Source organism: Pteronotus mesoamericanus, unplaced genomic scaffold (assembly GCF_021234165.1).
Source record: "Pteronotus mesoamericanus isolate MK-2021 breed Mesoamerican mustached bat unplaced genomic scaffold, CSHL_Meso_final contig_65, whole genome shotgun sequence".
Taxonomy (NCBI): Eukaryota; Metazoa; Chordata; class Mammalia; order Chiroptera; family Mormoopidae; genus Pteronotus; species Pteronotus mesoamericanus.
The window spans coordinates 1,510,737-1,532,745 of NW_026555228.1; the positions used below are offsets into that span (position 1 = coordinate 1,510,737).

A 22,009-nucleotide genomic window follows, 5' to 3' on the forward strand; every position below is an offset into this window, starting at 1 on the left:
AAATAGACGTGGCTGTTGCCCTCAGAGGATTAGCCTGCTAAAGCCCTGGGCCTCGGCCAGGGCAGGAATGAAACGCGCGGCTGGGACCCTCAGCCTCAGACCCTCGTCCGTCCGCACTGATTTCCAAGTCCAAGGCTCCCCAGCCCAGGGCTGAGCTGGCCCGGCTGGGTCCCGCCCACGCCCCCCCGTGCTTGAAGTGGACCCGGTGCCTTGTCTCCTGCTGGTCGGCAGCAGGAGGTCAGGGTTCTACTGTTACAGGGTTAGCAAGAGGTATTTACATCCCAACAGCACTTGGTAACGTTAGATACCAGCCCCCGCTCCTGAGCAGATAAATCTGCGCTGTGCTACGGGGGAACAGAACCCTGCAAAACAAGAAACCAGCTGTGGCCTCCCTGAAGGCCCCTCCCGACCCCATGCACACAAAGAGAGCTTGATCTCAGCACCAAAAAGTAGTGCAGATCTCTTGCTAGACACTTGCCACAATGGGGACTGAAAAGGTCCCTTTGTCAGCAAGCAAACAGGATTTTACATTCCTGCACTCTGGCGTTTACCTCCCGTGAACGCGCCTGGTGGAGGAAGAGGAGCAGGTTTTTAAGAGTCAGGCACGAAAAGCCTTCAGCACGTGTCCAATAGCCAAGTGACAAGGGGCCTCGCTCTGCAATGTGCATGCCTTGGTGGCAGCTCTCGCAACATAGGCGCTGCCGTGACTCACTCCTCTGTTTTCCCTCTAGAACAGCCTAGAAGCTTCTTAGGGTCAGGGGCTCTGTGCCTCTCACGCCCACTTTGGCAAGCCGGGGCCACATCGAATCGCCAGGCATGGGCCCCGCGCTCGGCCCTTCACATGACTGGCCTGGAAAACAGACAGCAGCTGCGTATCTGTGTCCACGTGTTACTGCTATGCCAGCTCATCCTTCACGCACGCTCCGCACGTTTACTGAACACCTACGGTGTGCCCCAGCCCAACCAGCATGACGCCTCTTTTTGTGCAGCCTGTAATCACAGCGCCATTTTAATTTCTGAAATGCTTGAAAAGAAAAGTCACATCGTCGTAGCATGGGATGACCGTAGGAACCTCAGGTGTCGATGTCTAAAGACAAGGTTTTACTGGCACAGAGCCATCCATTTACCTGCAGCCTACGCGATGGGCAGACACTTGAATTAAAAGAGGGACAGGGTGTGCGGCGAAGCCCCGAGCCCCTGTTATCTGGCCCTTTGTAGAAAATAGTTGCCAACCCGCGCTCTGGTGCATCAACTCCTCCCTCAAAGACAGCAGGAAGCTGGAACTGAGTGGGCGCTCGCCCCATGTTTGTGAAAAGGAACCGAAATGGTCAGCCAAATTCGGACCTTTGCAAAGAGGCTGAGACCTCCAGGTTGTTTCCTTTGACCTCCTAAAGCACTTTGAACCCCCTCTGCAGAACAGAGCCCCGGCAGCAGTGAGAAAGCAAGTTTATCTCATAGGAAGGGCGCCGCTGGGACAGAGTGGGGGGGGGGGGGGGTGTTACCGGAGGGGGTGCCTTCCGTGCGATCACCCAGCAGGGTGGGGAGAAAGCGAGCTGGGAAAGACGCCCTTGGAGGCCCAGGATGCGGGAATCTCCATAGCAGCAGGTTATCGCAGACGCCAGGCCAGCCTGGAGGCGCGCCAGCAGTAGCGCCCAGTGAGCATGCGGAAGAAACAGAAGTCAGGAGCCGGAAGGCTGGACACCACCTCCAAACCGACGCCTGCGCTGTGTGACCCAGCCCATCCCCACGTACCAGCACCTTCACGAGACACATGCATGGCCCGTAGGCCACATGCCGGGAGGCAATCCTTCCTCCTGCCACAGCCAGCTCAGCCCTGCCCGCCCTGCCCCAGGGACCCCACGCGGAGGTTCAGGCCCCTGGCTGCGGAGGAGCACTGCCTGGCTGTGAAATGCCACAGGCACTTGGCAAGGTGTCCGCTTGTCTGTGTGCCCTGCTTTCATGACTGTGGGCTCCGGTTTCCCTTCACCACGCCGGGAAGGCAAACGTAAACATGGAACGGGGTTCTTCCCCACGGAGAAAGCAAACGAGCCAAGGCAGCAGCAAAGGGGAACCGCTGGCTGCCACAGCGGACCCGACATGGAGCGGTGTTTGGAGTGAGCTATTTGCAGCTTCCTAGGACCTCAGCCCCAGCGAGAGGGGCTGGTACCCAAGACCTTCCTGTTCCTAGGAGAATTATGTGGGAAGGCAATGCGCCACAGGGGAACGTCTGCGAGCGCAGCGGAACTATGGGGCAGCGTCTTTCTCCCCGGTTTCATTCTCTACGTACTTTGGGAGGGGCGTGTGTTGCCTTTATCAGAAGCAGGAAGTTTTATACCCTGCCCTCATTAGCACAGCAGCTGAGGTCTGAAGGGTCAACTTCTTTCCTCCCTAGGACTGCTCAGCAGAGGTAGGTCTTTGTAGGGGGAAGGAAAAGTAATCAGAAAAGGCTGAAAATGTTTATTTTTCACAATTTTCAATTCGGTGATTCCCAGACAAATAGTATAGGTTATTTTCCCTGTGTCATAGATGTTACAGCAAAAAAGTAAATCATACTGCTACCTAAGGCAATACTGCGACCTAAGGCGAAATCTGCACGCGCGCGCACACACGTGCACGCCATACACACACATCCACAGACACCCGCACACGTGCAAAAACATTCACTGTGCGCATTCTGGCCACGTGAACAATTTTTGATGACGTTCTTTAAAAGTGAAATTGGCAAAACTGCGATGTTGTTAAGGTTTAACTTCTCGCATGTGGAAGCAGCACAGCCTTTAGGAATGAGGAACACGTGAGACGCGGCCACGGAACGGGGTCTGGCGACATCCAGCTTGTAAGAGAAACGCCCGTCAGGGGCAGGGTGGCGGGTCCCACAGGGCAGTACGATGTTTATTCTTCGGGGAATAAAAAACAGAAGTTAAGGGCCTTTTCCTCACGGCTCTCAGGAAAATATAAGCTAGGGAGACGAGGGGAGAAATTAAGACTTTACGTAGCCAGCACATCATTAAACAAGCGCGGCTGCTGAGGGGCCGTTCAACTTGACACAGACACGGCGGGGCCTCCGCGAGAACCTCAAACGGGAATGCTCGACACTCTCCGAAGCGCCAGAGGCAAAGTGGACGAGCAGGTTTGGCGCTGGGCGAAGCGGTGGCATCCGTCCAGACCGCGGACACGTACACCACCGGCGATAAGTGACCTGCGCGCCCGTATTTCCTGCCAGTCTCCAGACTGCTTGATAACTGGGAGATTCGATTCTCACCGGGCCCGGTTCACCGGACGTGCCCTGGGAGGAGGGCCAGCACCGCCCGGGAGCTGACGGCAGCAGCCGCGCCGGCCATCCGCCCTCTCGCCTCGCCACCCAAACTGACAGGCCCGCAGCGACGGGAGCAGCGCCCTGGAAGAAGACACAGCCACTCCAGGCCGGCGGAGGCGTGCGAAGAGGAGAGATCCAGCCGTGGCCGTGGCCGGGGGGGCACAGTGTGGAAGTCTACACTTCAGGAGTTACACGGCCGGTCCATATTCTTTCACCCCGCCCTTCCGCACAGGGTGCTCAGAGGTGCCGAAACTTCCCCTGTAAATTCTAGCACATACCTGTGGTCCTGGTCTAGAGGGGGGTAGGTAAAAGCTACGCTCCCCTCCTCCACAAGCACATCAACGCTGCAACCAGGTTTTAGAGCAGCCCCCCGGACGCCCACCGGAAGCCTAGCTGGACGCCGCCCCTGGGACTAAGGACAGGGAGAAGCAGCCACGCACGGACGGGCCCGAGGGGCGGGGCAGGAGGCCAGGCGGTGGTTAAGGACTGAGAGGGCCGCCTGGGCTGCAGAGGCGCCCCCTGGGCAGCGAGGGGTCCCCACCCCACACCGAGCCCCCCGGCAGGAGCCCCAGTGCCAGGGAGAGGAGACCCCATAGCGTCTGGGCTGTGACGTCGGCAGGGTGTCTGCCTGCTGGAGGCTCAGGCGACCCCAGAAGAGGCCCCGCACAGACTCTGTACCCCGCCACGATCTCTGCAGGTGCGGAATGGAGAACAAAGGGAGACCAACGCCCCCCCCACACACACACACAGCTGCAGGGCTCTCCCCTGCGGGTCTGCCACCCACGGAGGGAGCGATGAGACCGGCAGACATCCTCAGGAGCCAAGTCCCCAACCAAAGGACAACTAACAGCCGTAACAGGCCGCGCTGTTCCTGCTGGCTCCGGGCCTCGCCCCACTCAACCTCACACGGGGAAGAGCACGTCCAGATTGTCCTCGGCCAGCAGGGGTGGCCTGACCCCGCGGGCACCCGACCAACCTGCTGCGGCCGCCTCACGCTGCTCTCGCCGGACGGTGCGCCGACGCCGGCCCGCGAGAGCGAGCCCCGCGGGTTCGTCTGACACGGGGACAAGGGTAGAAGCCCCCCTCCCCTGCGAGCGGGGGAGGCGATTCCTACCAGGACGAGGTAACTGTGGGAGGCCGGGGGATGGGGAGGGGAAGCCGTCCACGACGGAGAGCCCCCCAAAATGAGCTGCCCTGCAGAGAGCACGCTGCATTAAGAAGGGCTTTTCTGACTCCTGAAAGGCAGGTGAACCCCAAGTGTGTTGGGGGTGTCGTAGCTTCCAGTTTACATGGGAAGAGGCATCTGCATGTGATGGGAAAGAAACCCCACTCGGCAGGGCGGAAGGCTCTGCGATTAGTGTCTCCCTCCAGTACCCGGAGGCTGAATATACTAAAAGGCCCTGAGGCCCAGGGCACTCGTTTAAAGCATAAAGAGAAACCGCGGGCTTTAGAGGCTGCGGTTCCGTTCACGGCCGGACAGTGTCGGGGCCTCGGACAGGATGTTACCCCATCCAAACCCCAGCTTTCTCAACGGGAAAAGGGCACGCATGACAGCCGCGGCTTGGGTTACTGCCGGAACAGAGAGGAGGACCTCTCAGTTTTACTCACGTCACGTTCCCTCATCCTCACCCCCCTGTCGCGGAGCGTGGCTGCTATCTGTGCGCCAAGACACAGCAGAGAGTGACCGCTGGCCCGGCCCGGCCGCCAGGGACCTCAGGAGGGACCCAGAGGCTGGACCGCAGTCTGTGTCCTCAGGAGACGCCAATCCCTCTGAGGGAACGGGCCCGGAAACGCCGGAGTAGACAAGAGAAGTCCAGCGCGGAAGCGCAGCAGCTGCTGCGGGCGCAGCCAGCGCATCACAGGTCGCACCGTCCGGAGAGAGAGTGCGCCTCATGGACAGCAACCAGCAGGGCGGAGCGAGCCTCGCTCTGCAGGCTGAAACCAGCACAGCCGGGCGTCTGTGAGGCGCAAGGCTGTCCTCAGGACAAGAGTTCGCGAGCCCCGTGCTCGACGGAGCACTCACTCCCTCGATGGGGCCCCAGGGGGACACGGGGACTGTGTCCCAGCCACCTCTGCCTCAACCGCCCAGAGGAAATAAGAAACCATGGACTAAGGAGACAGGGGGCTTGGAAATTCGGGCTCTCTGCTAAGGGACATAAGCCACACACAAAAGGACAAACACGACACGATTCTGTTCATAAAAGGGAGCCCAGTTTATGGAGACAGTAAGCGGAAGGGTGGGGGCCCGGGGCTGGGGGACGGGGCGGGCGTTGGTGTTTCCCGGGGGCAGGGGGTCGGTGTGGGGAGAGGGGCAAGTTGTGGAGATGAAGTGGCCACAGTTACACAGCGTGCCTGTGCATAGCGCCGTGCGCTGCGCACTCAAATGCGATTAAAGAGGTAGCTTTACATCTCACGTGCCTTCTGTCCCGATAAGAGCAGCACGGTTGTGAGGCACCTGCACACACACACACCCCTGAGCCAGCTCTGCACCCAGAAGGGAAGGGGCTGCGGGCACACAGCTCGGGTTCCCCCACACCCCCGCACAGCAAGTCCAGGGCGGCCGGAGAGGGTGCCCGTGGGCCGCTCTCTGCCCGGGATGGGGGCGGGGGCTCTGCAGAGCGCAGGCCAGGAGGACAGGCCGGAGCAGAGCCTCGCGTCTCCTGCTGCGGACACTGCTCTGACCCGCAGCCTCTGCTGGGGGCGTCCCCTCTCTCCTGGGACCGGGTCACTGGGGCTCTCAGATGCAGAGCAGGCTGTGAACAAGGAGGGGCTTCTCCGTAAACAGAAAAGGAGCTCACGTCCTAGACACAGTACCCTTTTCTTTTCTTTTTCTTTTTTTCAAAATAATGACCATAAAACTCCCTAGAACTCCGCTTGTCTGGATGAATTTTAGTTGGGGGTGAAATAAAATAAAGGAATGGCTTGGGACATGGAATAATGTCCCCGAGGAGAAGAAAAAGGTCATGCACAGCAAAATGGGAAGTTCACTCAACCCCATGATAGGCCGCGTTCTGGGCCCCAAAAAGCACATCCTCACAAATTTTAAAAATAGATATCATAAATGTCTGCTCCCGCATCACAACAGAATTAAAACTTAAAGTTAACAGCAAGATACCTGGAAAACCCCGAAAGACATAGAGATTAAACAACACACTTCAAAATAACACAGGGGTCAAAGAAGAAATCTCAAAATACATTTAAAACTATTTTGAATTAAATGAAAGTAAAAAAAAAACGCCTAGCTTTTCAACATTTGTGGCATGCAGGGAAAACAGTGCTTACAGGAAATGATATCGCATTGACTGTATATACCAGAAAACATGAACGATCAGAAGTCAGTCATCTAAGGTTCCACCTTAGAAAGCCAGAAGACAAATCAAATCCAAAACAAGCAGAAGAGAAGAAAGACTAAGGATTAAAGCAGAAATCAATAACATCGAAAACAGAAAACCAGTCAAGAAAACGAGCAAAACCAAAACCTGGTTCTTTGAAAAGACTGATGACATCATTAAAGCTGCAGCCCGTCAACAAAGAAAAAGAGAGAGGACACAAACTGCCCACAGCAGAAAGGAAGGAGGGGCGATCACCACAGACCTACCTCACAGACGGGAAAAGGCTAGTCGAGGAAGACTATGCACAAGTCTCTGCCCACAAACCCGACACCCTGGATGACACGCATTAATGCCTGAAAAGACACTATCCGCCAAAAGTCATACAGGAAGAAAGAGATGACCTGAATAGGCGTAACATCTATGAGAGAAACGGAATCAAGAATTTATAACCTTTCAAAACAGAAAGCAACGTTGCCGGACAGCTTCCCTGGTGAAACTACCAAACATTTAAGCAAGGAATTGTATCAATTCTCCATCGTCTCTTTGCGAAGACAGAAAAGGAGGGAATATTTTCTCACGCATTCGATGAGGCCAGCATTACCCTGTTGCCCAAACCAGAAAATGACAGCACAAGAACATCACAGACAAATCTCTTACGAACACAGAGGCAAAAATCTTCCAGAAAACATTATCCAAAAATGTTCGAGAAGAATTACACACCGCGGTCAAGCGGGATTTATCCCAGCCATGGAAGCCTGGGTCAACATGTGAAAAATCACTTAACGCGGCCCGTCCTATCAGCAAGCCGAGAAAGGAAAACCACACGGGCCTATCAACAGATGCAGAAGAAGCGTTTAACACCATCCCAGACCGGTTCATGGTAACAATGCACCGTAAAGTAAGAGGAGAGGGGAACTTTCTCAACTTGATGGAGACCATCTACCAAAAAAAAAAAAAAATACTACCGCTATCCTCCTCCTTAATGATGGGAACCTCCAAGGCCGCCTGGACCCGCAGCCCCAGAGTTCCCTGGAAAACTCTTAGAAACACAGAGTCTTGGGCCCCAGCCCAGCCCTGCGGAACCAGAAGGCGGAGAGGTGAGAGCCCGGCCTCTGCACTTGAGACACATGCTCGTGTCTGGGAAGGGAGCTGGGAGAGGGAAAACGGGAGCAGCAGCGTGGCCGGCAACACGCCTGTTGCCAGGAGGGTCCCTGCTCGAGCTGCAGCGGCCAGGACGCCCGAGCCGTCGGACACGTGACCCTGAGCTCGGCGGAAGGACGGCGCCGGGGCGAAGGGCGGCAAGCACCAGGAGGACGGGGAGGGTTCAGCCAGCGGACGGAGCGAGCAGCCACGTTCTTAGTTCACGCTGAGAAGCAGGGGCAGGGGTGGCTTAGGGGAGGGCAGACAGGCAGCTCGGTCCAGGTCAGAGGGCGCAGGGGTCACCGCCTCAGCACGTCCCCCCCAGAGTGAATCCTGCCCCCCATGTTGCGCACCACCTCTCACGCCAACGGCAGAGGACACGCGTTTACATCAGGACCCCGTGACGAGGGGGTTTTCAGGGGGCCGTACATCAGAAACAAGGAACGGGGGGCTGTCTCGGAGCGGTCTGCGCCCCCACACGGGCAGGATAGTCAGGCAGGTGAGCTGGGGAGGGAGAGACATTCCAGAATCGGAGCCCTCGGTCGGCCTGCCCCGTCTCGGAGGACAAGTGCCAGGGTCTTATTTCGGTTCGATTTCCGTGACTGACAAAGAGGCCGCTGGCGTGCACTCTAAGCCCGTGAAGGCTTAGCGTATGCTGCTCTCGGTGCATTACTGGTATGACCTTGCACGTCCACACACCGGGGGGGCACCCTGGGACCTCGGGCCTGGGGACAATGCAGCGCAGTGACAGCCCACCTGGCCCCATCCGGGTTTCTGTTGCGGCCCGTGGGCCTGGGCGTGGGACACCCCAGCCTTGGTTCTTTTCTTCTGCACGTGTGGGACCAGGACTGGGCAGCAAGCAACTGAGTGCTGAGAGAAGCCTCACAGTCTCTGTCATTTAAGATTCCGTCAGCGTCCACGCCTCCTCATAATATTCTCCATTACCAGTTGGAAAACAAAAGTCCGGAGGCGCCTCATTGTCTTTTTGTCTCAATATCACACACACACACACACACGCACACACACACATACACAGACAATGCAAAAGGGAGGCAGACACAGGGTGCAGAGCACCAAAGTGGAAGTTGGGGGGCAAAGCCAGCAGCCCCCCCGAGCTCCAAAGTCCAGCAACGATGCTGCCCATCTGCCCTGGGTCTTCGAACCCCCGTCTGCATTTCCCGAGACGGAGCCAACAGGCTCCTTGGGGATCGGAACGCTTCCCCACGCAGCTTCACGCAACACTTTCGAGGTGGCCAAGATTTACAGCTGATTAGGCCACACAGTGCCGTGGCTTTGTCCAAGGTTCTCGGAAGGGATTATTTCTGCGCCCAGAGAGCCCCGAAGACGAGGCAGGGCTGCTCGGGCATCGTGTGAATTCCCGGCCCCAGGACACTGTGCTCATTGAGGCAGATAAAGCCACGTTAAAGGCTCATTGAGCGCCTCAGAATGCAGCCCGGGCAAGCATCTCTCGGTGGCAGGATTTAGGAGGAGGGGCGGGTTATCCTCAGTGCAGGCATTCTTGGCTCGTACAAAGAGGCAAAACGGGCATACAGTTGGATGTCAAAGCCCACGCTCGCACGCCCCGCGCCCCGCGCCGAGGAGGAGTGGCCCAACGCACCCGCCCCGGCGCCGAAGCATGAATCTTCACGGAGCCCGAGCCCCCACGCCTTTGTGCGGTTCTCTTGGGAAACGGCACATTCATCGGCAGCCACCCAAGTTCAACCTCTGCGCTGTGAGAACGGGCTGCGGACCGTCCGAAGCCTCACCGTGGAGAGCACACCGCAGCCTTGCGAGGGGCCTGAGAGACAGCGGGAGCCTGGGCAGTGCCCCGCTTGCTGCCGGGGGTGCCCCCGCCCAGGCACGCGAGAGAGGCCCGCCGGGGCGGCACACCGCGGACGCGCCCTCACTGGCGGGGTGCAAGGCTGCCGCTGGCCCCACGGCGTCCACACTGCTGGCAAGCAGGTCCCCGTGGGAGTCGGACCCCGACTCCCTCCCTTGGAATTCCTGACAATGCACAGTGTTCTGTAAGGCGATGCCACACGATGCCATGTTTCCATCCACCAGCCAGCTTCTCCTGCCCCTGCCTCGTGCCCCAGCTGCCTGCCCATGTGACGATGCACGGCCCCGTGAGCGGAGCTTCTGGCCTAAGGACAGCTCGCTGGCACTGCCTGTCTGTCGCTGGGGTGGGCCGCTAAAGAGGCGCCACCCCGGCGAGCACGCATCTCTCTCCCGGCTGCCACTTTCAGCAGGGACTCCTGCCACCCAAGGCACATGCCGAAGGCCCTGCAGAGAAATCGGCAGAAGCGTTTCCTGCTCGTAACACTCATAATAGCGAGGGAGCGCGCGCGAGAGGGAGAGAGATCTTTACAAAGTGCAGCCTGTAGTCATTCCTTCCCCGTCACACATGGAAAATGAACTCACCCACACTGGCTCTGAAAAGACCCAGATGAGAGAATTCCTTTCTTTATTGTCTACTTTTAAAGACTATTCTCTGACCCCTGCTATTTATGACTTAAGATCTGTGAAGACCGGGCCAAACCCCTTTGGCTCCAAATGGTGAACACGAACAAAAGCTATTCACCTTTGTTCCACTTACCTCATTTCCCGTCCGGACAAGTTTGCGCCGCTCGGCCTGGCCTCGCCGTTTTAAACCACAGCCCCTTGTTGGCTCGCCCCATCGCAGCCAGGGCCTCATTGTGCTCGGGGCTGCTCCTGCCCGACGTGCAAGGATGCCGCGGCCCTCGCCCCGCCGCCGGAGGACGGCCGGCGTGAATACAGATGTCGCCGCGCGTCCTCTCGGCTGGCCATGAAATTGTGCATAAAATGGTTCAGGAAGCCAAACAACTCATTGGGCTTGATCTATGGCCTGTCTCCCTCTTAAATGGAGTCGAGATAATTCACAAAGATCCGTACGATACAGCCGCAAAGCAACTCTTAAGTGGGTGAGAGAAATGAGATAAAGGGGAATCAAAATAAAAGGCTGGGCCAATAAATCCATACGTGGCGTCAGGGATAAAGCTAGTTTCCCTTGTTGAAAACAGGTTGTCTTATCTTCTGCCTCCCTAACAGCCTATTCGAAGGGAGAAACACTGTTATTGATAATGCAATTCGCAGGATCCATAGACTGCAAATGTCAGCAGTTTCTAGGGGAGTCCTAGTTAGTCCCAATACTGCGCCCAGAATGAACGTCTCTCCACGTGTCCTGCTAACGGTGGCATGGCACAGCCTGACAGCACAATGTCCCCGCCAAGGCCTCAGGGCCTGGGTTTGTGTGACACTTTCAGAGAATAGGAATGTTACAGCATGTTCTCAGAGGGGCAACCATAGGGGCGACTTTCACTTGGTAACGGGACACAGTTGAGTCTCGTGATCGAGGCGCAGCTGTCAGAGCGTCTGGAAACGATGTGTCCGTCAGGCATGTATCAGTGTTGTTCGTGCGACAGGGACACAACAAGTTTGATGTTCACGTTCAAGGCGAGTGTCGCGGTGCCACGGCCGTGGGGACACGTCGTTGTCGTTTCAGAGCTAGCAGGACTGCGGTTAGCGGACACCCACGGTGAAAACCGAAGGTCCTAAGGAGGGCGTGTGTCTGAAGAAAGGGCCATGTGACCTCCGCCCAGACAGGCATCTGAGGGGAAGGCGGCACGTGACGAAGGTCCTCCGTAGAAATCTGAGTCCTTTTCTCTTCCACCCCCAGGAAAACAGAAGATACCGCCTCAGCGGTGGAGCCCATGCAGACAGCGGCCGTAACTTCAGGGCACAAAACCTACTTAGGACAAATGCCCAGCGTCAGCATCACACACACACACACACACACACACACACACACACACACTTCACATCGCCCTATGGTGCTCCCTCCCAGCAACAGCTCTTACAAGCTGGTTCTCTGACCCAAACTGGTTGCAAAAATACCAGGGTTGTTGAACAAAATTATTTGCAGGGTGAGAGAGGTTCTTCCAAATACAATGGGTAAAAGGTCAGAATCTTGAGAAAGGAAAATTATTTTTGTTCACAATAACTATGTTCATTTCATCAGGAAAGTTGCATAGCAAGAGTGTATCTTGTTCACCCCGGAGGGGCGGGGGGTGGGGGGAAGCAGCATGAAAATTAAAACCTAGGTTGATACTTCCTGTAAGGGTTGCTCTCTTAAAAACATAGCGATACGATGTTTCCGAGGCCTGCTCTGAGGAACGCCTGTGTTGGACTAGGTAGGACAGCTGGGCTTGACCCCCAGGTCAAGGACTGCCTACAGGATAGAATCGAAATGATGAAAGCAGTAAAGCGAGTGGGGACCCTCTCGGTTCCGGGGAGCATTTTCACCCCAGGAGAGAATAGTAACAGGGACCCTCCTTAGGTAAGGTCAGGCAACACGGTACAACCTCATGGTCAGTGCCCCCAAATTCTGCCCCCCCCCCAGTTGCTGACACCACAGCCCCCAGCCATTGGGAGGCGTTGGTGTCTCGGGCCAGCTGCCCCACCAGACCCAACGTGTCCAAGCACTCGACGCTCGTGCACACGCTACGCCTTCTGATGAACACATTACAGCTTCAAAACACCTGTCAGACCATAACCAGCGTGTAATGCATCCGAGATGTTTTTCACACATGCACACTGGGTTCCATGTGTAAAGCCAAACGTCAGGAGCCCTCCTTTGACTGTGAGCGTCAGAAGCATCTTCGTTTGCCTGTGCTATCATCCGACACAAAGACACGTTCATAGAGAGGGATCAAGAGATCGGGGAAGGGTGAGGAGAGTGAGCCAAGGCGGGGCGGGGGCGGGGGGGGAGGGCTCAGTCCTGCCTCAAGCCCGTGCGCTGAAGCTTGCGGCAGGTGGAAGTCCTTCTCACCCATGAAAATGAAGGTGGAAAATGAGAAACACGTTGCGCTTTTCGTATGGCACATGTTGGACTGAAACCTAAATAAGGGCCTGTTCTCTTCCTTCGATCGCGACTGTACGACAAGCCTGGCTGTTTTACCAGCAGCTAGACTAGTTTCTGGACTAAGACACCCGGCACCGTTCTAGGCACCCCAGGCAAACGATCACCACCCTAAGCACACTGACGCGTTTGCCGAGAGTTGGCAGCGTGCGGGCAGAGGGCAGTGACCGTAAGAAGGGCGGCGTAGCCAGAGCAGATCTGGAAGGGTGTCCCGGCTGCCTTCCGCGCCCCCAGCTCAGGTTAGGACTGGGAGCCTGCATTCCAGGGGCCCTGGCCGATGGGGAGCGGGGCGGCAAACCCTCAACTGCTCACATCATTAATTCGTCCATCCGCCCGCAGTACTGCCAGAAGGGGCCGAGGTGGAAACCGGCAGCGCGCGCATTCCTTCATTCCTTAGCGCTTCCCACAGGAGGCTTTGGAAAGTAGGTGTTTATTGAGCGATCTCAGTTGTACGTTCTTTGTGGTGTCTGTTCCAAATTGCTCTCTGCCTCCCTCCCCTGTCTCCCTCTGTCTTTGTCTCTCTCCCCTTTCTGCCTTTATATGACAGACGCGCTGCCTCCAAACGTTCCTGCTCAGTGAAGAGGGAAGGAGGACGTGACCAGGACACTTCCCTAAGTCGTCCCTCAGGCTTGCTGGTCATTCGATTTCCACCCCCATAGAGGCCGTCAGGTGCCAGAGCGCGTGTCCCTTAAGAGAGACGTCCTCTCTTGGTAAGCACAAAGGACCCGCGCAAATGTAAAGGTCATGGGGCACCTCGCCTCACGCTGTTGACAGGCATGATGCCAGAGGATCGTTGGGCAGATTTGCATTTTATGGAGCACGCTAAGATGATTTTGTACACACCACTTAGTTTCTCGAGAGAACACTGGCCAATGCGTCACACACCTAACAATTTCTGTTCATGTGCAGTGTGTACAAGGGTTAATCCCGACCCTGCTTTAAGCAATTGATAGGATTTGTCTCTCTTCTCCTCCCACAACGGCACAGCCTGTTCGCTCCCTGCTGAGAAATAACGTCGCGATCTCCATTTACGGACCTGAGCGCACTGGTACCCCCAAGAAAGGGACCCGTTTATTCCATCGGAGGTGTCTCCTGCACAGCCTTCTGTCTTCTGGTGGCGCACACGTACGCGCCTCTGGACAGTCCTGGTCGATGGTGCGTCTGCCTATGCAATTGCTTGTAATGGCCAAACGCATCGGTGCGGTGAACAAGACATGCTCGATAAACACCAGCTCTGTCCTTGAAGTGGATTAGGTCAGGCCAGGGGAAATCGTACGCTTGTCAGTAAGTGTTCCAATAGGCTTGCGATGTCTTAAGATATATAAACCGTCTGCTGTTTCTCAGAATTGGAGAGAAAGAAAGGATGTCCAGCAGAGCTGTTTCTATGAGCTTTCGTCTTCCCTCCTTCGGATGGATTTTCTTTGGCCTCCCTCTAAGGACGTGCAGTTGTTACCCCATAAATCAGGAAGCATTTAACACAGCACAAAAGCCTCCCTGGCCAGCCCCATTGGACTGTGTGTCAGAGTTTGGACCCGTGTCCCATACATCTCTCAGATGTCCAGTGAAGCCGTCCACATGTCCACACAAGCCACCCCCATCCTCCTCACCTCGGCAGGTGGCTCCGAGCAAGCCTGGGAGGTGCCTGGGGATTTGGAGCTACGGCCCTGGAGGGCGCCCAGCCCCCACTGAGATCAAAGCCCCTTGCCTGGCACTCCGACCAAATGGCGGCTTTGTGACCCATATCCTCCAAAGCAAAGGGGACACAAATCCAGCGAGACAGTTACAACCCCCAAGGGGGGGCCGATGAGCATGCCCGGTCCCCAGAGACAGGTGGGCTGGCACCCGGGAGCCACAATGAGGTGCAAGGTTCCCAGGTCACCGTGCATGTGAAGGGAAGAGGCTCTTCTAACGTAAGAGCACGCCTCTCCCGCAAATGTTAAAGGATGTCGCTGAAAGACCTGGTTTAACTCGCAGCCTGCGGCAAGGGCCAGGCTCGGGTGACAATTGGGTCCAAGGAGACAGCCAAGAAACATGCATGGAGGTCTGTTCCAAGGCTGGAACGGATGGGCCAGCAGCTGGGGGAGGGCCTCTTCGTGGGCCCAGCATCTAGGCCCCGGAGACAACTCGTCTGCAGTGCCCGGGACCAGAGCCGTGCCCGCTCCCAGCCGCGGTCCGCTGTGACCGAGCGGGGAAAGGCCTCACAGGCCGCAAACGATGAACCTACCCCGGGCAGAGGCTACGGCGGCAGGACACCCAGTGCCCGTTTGCTTTCCAAGCCTGTCACAATGTTTTCTGGCTCTCATCATGATACATGAGCCTTGGGTTTTCAAAAGCTGTGATGTTTCGGCGTTGTCTTCCTATTATTTACCACTCATTCTTGCAATACGTCCTCCCGAGATGACCCAAAGGGTTGCAAAAATGATGTCGGATGCTGCTGGGTGTTTGGTTTTTTTTTTTTAGTTTCAGTGCCTCCACACTTGCATTTTCCATGACAGAAGAAAGCGGGTCTGTTGGTTAGTGTGGTTTTGCCAACGTGAACGGGAGGCCTAATAGAGGGCTGGGGGAAGCGTGGCCAAGGGCCCCACCCAGCCCGGAGCCCATTTCTGTGCAGCCGCCCAGCTCCAAGTTGTTCCTGCATGTTGAAGTGGTTGGGAAAACGATCCAATTTCATGACAGGTGAGACCTGCATGAAATTCAAATTTCAGTGTCCACAAATAAAGTTTTATTGGAACACGGCCACATTCCTTCACCCACTAGATGCCCGTCACCCGGCACCACCAGCTGGGACAGCTAAAAACGGCTCCTGCCACACACAGACGTCCCCCTGAGAATGACATCTCCCCAGGCTACAAACGCCAGCCTAAGCCTCTGCCAGACACATTGCCACTCTGGTCTCGGGGAGGGGCAGGGGGGGCATGGAGCTCAGGGGGGCGCTGGTCTCATTGTGCACAGATCAGCCCCGGGAGGAAAGCAGAGTTCCCCAGCAAACGCAGGCCGTGGTGCTGAGTTACCCCCAGGCAGCCGACTGTGTGTTCCTTTAGGCCCAAAGGCAATGCGGTGATGATGTCCTTTGCGGAGGAAAGAATGTAATGGGAGGGTTTCACACATTCATTCATCACAGCAATTTGTTGAGTGCCTATCCTGTGCCTGACGTCACTCTAGGCTCGGAGGGCACTCTGGGGAGCAAGGAGAACAGAGCCGGCGCCCCGGGGCCCGCGCTCCGCAGCGCAGGCGAGGGAGCGCGGCAGGTACAGGAGTCACTACAGGACGAGCCAGGCAGCAGGGACCTGGGCAGAAAGGCGACTCCAGAAGGCAAGGCCGGGCAATGCTTTCGTCGGAGCGGCAGCGCCTCGCACGGTGTAAGGCACTCAGCAGCCGGTGCGGCCTGGGGGCGGCCGGGTCTTTCCGGCAGCCACGTGGGCGGGGGCAGGAGCTGGGAGACGCTGTGGCGGACTCTCTGTGCGTGGGCCCCGTGAGAGATGAGGGTGGAGTGGACAAGGGGGCAGGGCAGTTATGTGGGAAAAGGAGATCGCATTCTGGAGGGAAGAGCCCGAAATGGCTCGGAAGTGTGTGGTTTGTGTAAAATACTACATACGCCTTATCTTTTAACACGTACTCAGAAAACCCTATCATTTCTGGGTGTTTTTTGTTTGTTTTTGTTCTTGTTCCTGGTTTTTTTTTTTTTTACCCTTCTGTCCCCATATTTGTTCAAAATAGTTTTCCAAGTCATTGATTTCTACGCAGCACAATGTAGGGAACCGCGTTCCAACGTTCAGGCGCCTCTACCTATCTGCTGAGTGACCCAAGACCACCAGCCACTGTGTTTGTGCCTAAATGTCCCCACCTGGACAATGACGTTACCATCACTCCCCGCTCTCCCCATTATCTTACAGACTCAGAGGAAAAGCCCACAGGTGCTTCATGAATCTCAAAAGAAACACGCGTCGTCCTCGTGCACGAAGGTACACGGCGATGCTCATGCCCACAGGGGCCACGTAGCGATGGACACGTGAGGGTCCTTCCCAAGGATTCGGACTAGGAATAACCCTTTGTAAGAGAGTCCAAAGTTCCTGTTGGGCTGAGCTGTGGCTTATTGACTCATTCTTGCTTTTAGACCAAAGGAATTGATTTCTTTCCTGTAAAATTCAGTCTCAAGTGCAAGCCTTGATCATTCAATTACAAATATAGTTTAACAACCTGCAGTCCCGAGCGCCACGACGTTTCTTAATGAGGATGTTTTAACAGCAGTTCGTCAAGGAGCTAAGGGCACCATGGGGGAGACAGAGAGAGACCCAGGCAGGTAATAAAAATAAACAAATGAGGTGAAATTAGTTCGAATGAACCTCTTTCACGAAAATGGCAAATGTATAAAAAAAGAATCAATTAATTTCTTGCTGGGATGAGGAGAAAGGAGGTGCGTAAATGAGAAATAGTGCTGATGCAACCAATTATTGTCTACATAATACCCAACCAAGAGAACACTGAACAAAACTAGTGCCTATGAAATTTTAGCGTCCTGCGGGGGGGGGGGGTGTAGGGGTGTGTGTGTGTGTGTGTGTGTGTGTGTGTGTGTGTACCCTTTCCTGCAACACTGATATAAATGAATCACCCAAAACTCCGGTTGAAAAATAATTGCAGTCGCCCCCCCCCCAACCCATGGGAGATTTGCCCTAAAATCCCCGGGGAAGGCCTGAAACCGCAGATAATACCAAACGTTGTATGTACTGTGCTTTTTCCTAGACACACACATTTACAATAAAGTTTAATGTATAAATTCACCCCAGTAAGAGATTAGCAACGAGCGCTAATAATAAAATGGAACGTTGCACCAGCAGGCTATAACAAGTTCCATGAATTCGGCCTCTGTCCCTGATCACCAAGCTGACCGTCGAGACGGCTGGTGAGGGATGAACCGGCGGGAACAGCGGACAAGGGACGATGTACGTTCCGGGCCAGGGGACAGGGACTGCTGGCGAAGCCATCGGGATACTCAGAACGGCATGAAATTTAAACTTGTAAGTGTTTCTTTCTGGACTCGTCTATGTAATAGTTTCAGACCAAGGTTTACCACAGGTAACTGCGATGACAGATAACGGGAGGCCACTGCCACACGTGAGTGGTGGGCACCAGGAGACGTGTCTTCAGAGCGACGGCTAATGATGTTTCAGAAAAAGTGGAAAAGGGCCACCAACCAGACAGTTCATGTCTGCCCAGGATCTAGAGAGTCAGAGCTAAGCAAAGCTTATTTTCACCAAACTAGTTCACATTCAGCTAATTCTGTTCCATATTTAACAACATCTGTGTCTATGAACTGACACAGCGCCTACATGAAGGTGGGAGTGGATTATCATAAAGTTTTAAGTTTAGGAACACTATTCTATAATCATTTACTTGGAGATAACGTGCTTGAAAGACCTTTCAAAATAATAACATTCTTCATAATTATGCTATGAAATTCTCTATAATTATGCCTTGTGTATTGCTCAAATAAAATTTGGGTTATGAAATAAAGGACTGCTTCGATGTTAGGTCTAAAAATAATGTCCACAAATAAATCCCATCGAACACTATTGTGGTCCCAAAATGGCTCCACTCTCTTTAGCAAGTTTAAACTTCATTCGTTTATATAACTAAATGTAAAACCTACTTCTTGAGTGGAGCCAAAGTGCCTTCACATTGTAAAGTTTGCGGACTGAGGTACAAACGTATGCTATTAAAGATATAAATGAGTATCATGACAACTTTAGAGTATGCGTGTGCCGCGTGAACTACTCCAACGTGGAAAAGAATCAAAGTATTTAACCAGCAATTCGTACACACAAACAAACCCTATACACTATAACTCAGATCTAAGTAAAATATATTCAATCTTCTGGTCCAACCAGAAGGCGCTCTATTGCTTCATTAAAAATATTGCGGAACAAAGAGAGGAATGAGGTGGTAGTTGCAAATAAGGACGCGCGTATCCTGGGGCTGCAGCAGTGAGGACAGAAACGACACGTCTGATACGACCGCGTAGAGGCACCTGCGAGTTATACGCCCGTCAAGGCCCGGCTTCTGGTTTTGTTCTGTGAAAGCATCAAGTGTAGCCACGGGTGGGGACCGGGTGAAGGGCCCACACGATTACTTTGTACTTCAATTTTGCAGCTTCCAGGGACTCTCTCATTATTCCAAAATTAAAAAGGTTTTTTGTTGTTGTTGTTGTTGTTTTTAAATAGGGACATAGTTCTAGAGCACGTACCTTTGAACACTGCTTGTGATTCTGGCACCAAACCAGGGAGCCATTGTTCTGCAAAGAGAAAAAGAAATATTGACAAGTTAAATCATTTTCTAACGGGATGCTGCCAACACGCTGGTGTGCGTGAAGAGACTTTTTCAATATTTGCAGGCACCAACAGACCAACGTTGCCATCCTGACAGGTGTTTTTCCTAAAATAGAAAATGCGTTTCGAACGTACGTCCGGTTTTGCCCTTGGCTTCACGATAGAAACAAAGATGGATAAAATAATACCGATTCCAAGCTGCGCACAGGGAAGTGAGCCATCGCTCGTCGTGAGCTGGCCGCGAGCAGGGAAACACACGCTCAGACCTTCCTGTCAAAGCAGATTTGGTGACTTCACAAGCTGGGCACCCAGCAGGCTCTGAGCCACCAAACTCAGCTTCTGGATGAGTCAGCCCTCCCGTGAAAAGCCTCCTCCTTCCCGCGTCCCGGGTGAGCGACATGAACGAGGGATGAACTAGCCCCGTGCCTCAGTTTACCCACTGGTAAAGCAAAGGGACAACAGTGATGTGTGAGGTCTGGGAATGAGTAAGTGAAATAATGCACATGGCTTGACCTTCACTCATCAGGAAACACATTTTAGGACTAGGATTTCTTAATCCCTAACATGCAAGCGCCTGCCTAGAAGCTTCTAGTTTCACCCGATGAAGATATTGGTCACAGTTTTTCCTTTGGTTGTGACACTTTACATCAGATTATGCCAGGACCGGGTACTTGGGAGAGACCAAAGAAACCATCACCCAGTAATTAAGATGTCGTGCTGTGACCTTGGGGTTTTTGAAGTCTGAGTTGAGTATGAGATGAAATAGCCTGTTTCCTGTTTGAAGATCTAAACTTTTCATTTGTAAGAACATCAGAATGGATGTTCATTTGCAGTTAAAAAAAAAAGTGAAACAATAATGTCTTTAGAAAATATTTATAATAACTTTATTGAGAGAAAATTCACGTACATAAAAATCACTGATCTTTAAAGTGTACCCATTCGGTGGCTTTTTGAATATTCACAAGACCGTGCAACACTCTATCAGTCATTTTTAACATCTCCATCAACCCAGAAAGAGACAGGTGCCCCTGTTCCCTCCCCTTCCCCACGGACGCGGGCAGCCACAAGTCTACCTTCTGTCTCTACAGACGGACCTACTCTGGACGTTTCCCATAAAAGCAACTACACAGCATGTGGCCTTCCACATCTGGCTTCTTCCTCCTCCTAATGTTTTACATTATGCTAAGTGCTAGGGCATTTCTGCTTCGTCTCTATCACCGCATGTATTGGTACTTCGTTCCTTTCTATTGTCCAATTCCATGGCATGGCTATGCCACGTTTTGGTCTTCCCCTTCCAATAACATATCTTAATCGATCCCATTTCTAATAATGTATCCTAACAATATGGGATTCCCAAAACCACTGGATCGATCTCAACTGTACGGGATTAGAAAGCCTCTTCTTCCAGGTGAAGACCATTAGGCTAAGAGCTGCCAGCTGCCCGGGAAAGCGTCAGCTATTAAATCTCGCTACCATGGGGCCCCCACGCACCTGTACAGCCTTAACCTCCCGGAACGGCTACGCATACCTACGAGTCCACACACACCTACGAGTTCAGCCCCTCCAGCGTGAACCTGCTCGACCCGACCGAGCGCCACACGCGCTCAGTGGGCCTTTGTCTCTCCCTACACGTCGCCGTCCGGCCGGCAGACCAGGAAGGCCTGAAGCTGGCGGAGAGCACAGCGAGTGCGGGACGCGGGTGAGTAGGCTCTGGGGCAGGTTTGCTCACAGACATAATTCGACTGGGTCTGGGCCACCGCTGGAGAGAGCGTGAACAAGGCTTCGTCGCCGGATGTGAAGTGCTGATATGAAGGGGTACGATGGACAGACAGACAGTTCCTAAAAGGAGCCCGTGGCCTGGAACGAAGTCAAGGTTCCTGGGGGGGCTTCGGCAGATGGAAGCGCGGCCCAAAGAGAGGGAGCCGCACCCAGCGCGGGCTAGGAGTCGGGGAGCTGGTGGGGCCGGGGCAGCTCTGCGACCCTTGCCAGTGGGGGCCCGACCCCGCCTGCTCTCCGGGCAGGCTCCTTGTGCACCACACAGTGGCTCCTGCGGGGACGGCCCAGAGCCACTCCTGCGGGGACGGCCCTAGAGCACGTCTGTCCGAGCACATCCTGGGCCCCACAGGCATGCTCCGGGCTCAGCGCCGCGCCCCCGACCCCACTGTCTGTAAAGAGCCCAGGGAGGCTAGGGGCACGCCGGTCCCGGGAGATGCTTTTTCCGGGGCCACGGTCTGAGGACGTCCGCCTGTTGGAGCCAAGTCAGAGGGTCCCGCTGCCTGCTCTGAGAACCCAGACACGGGGCCCGCTTCCAGGCCCTTTCCCTCCCAGGCCTTGCTTCCCCTGCACCGAGGAACAGAACCTCCAGCGGGGACAAGAGGGCCCTTCAGGGCGGCGGCGGCGCCTGCCGTACTGCTGACAGGAGACGTGCCACACCCTCTTGGGCCGCGGGCTGTGTTTCCTTGGATCTCAGGCTGGGCTCCCCACCTGCACTGAGGCCCAGGAGGGAGGGCTTCCTGTTTCCGCTCTGCCTGAAAGTCCCACATTGGCAACGGACGGTTCCTGCCTCTGCCAGAGACGGGGCACCCGTCTGTCAAAGCCGCTCCCTACGCACGCGAGGTGACGGGGCTGCAAAAGTAGGCGTGGCCACGGCGGCCGGGCCCCCAAAAGCGCATGGGCAGAACTATCACGCGAAGGGTAGCAGGCCTTAGACACGGTGGTTATTAATAAATGCCGTTGCTACACTACTGGCCGCGTCCCTCCAGCAGGCCCTGGCTCTGGTGCCCCGCATGCGCGTCCCCCGCAATCCTCCCGGTCTGACCCGGGGTGCAGTTCGCCGTCCCCCAGTTAACACAGAGGCGGTCCACGCGGCCGACGGCCCTGTGCACGGTCGCAAAGCTGGTGGCCACAGCCCACTGCCGGGAGACGGAGTGTCACCAGAGCCAGCCCCAGCCTCTAACCT

At 55.0% G+C, this 22,009-nt stretch overlaps 1 protein-coding gene across 1 annotated transcript in view; it reads right to left on the bottom strand.

The window, feature by feature from the left end:
• The window catches only part of ANOS1 (anosmin 1), a 115,162-nt gene that overhangs the window by 66,563 nt on the left and 26,590 nt on the right, over nucleotides 1-22,009 (bottom strand). Inside the window, exon 2 of the mRNA XM_054581173.1 lies at nucleotides 18,969-19,016. Within this exon, the coding sequence (XP_054437148.1) occupies nucleotides 18,969-19,016 (48 nt within the window). The remainder of the gene's footprint in view (nucleotides 1-18,968; nucleotides 19,017-22,009) is intronic.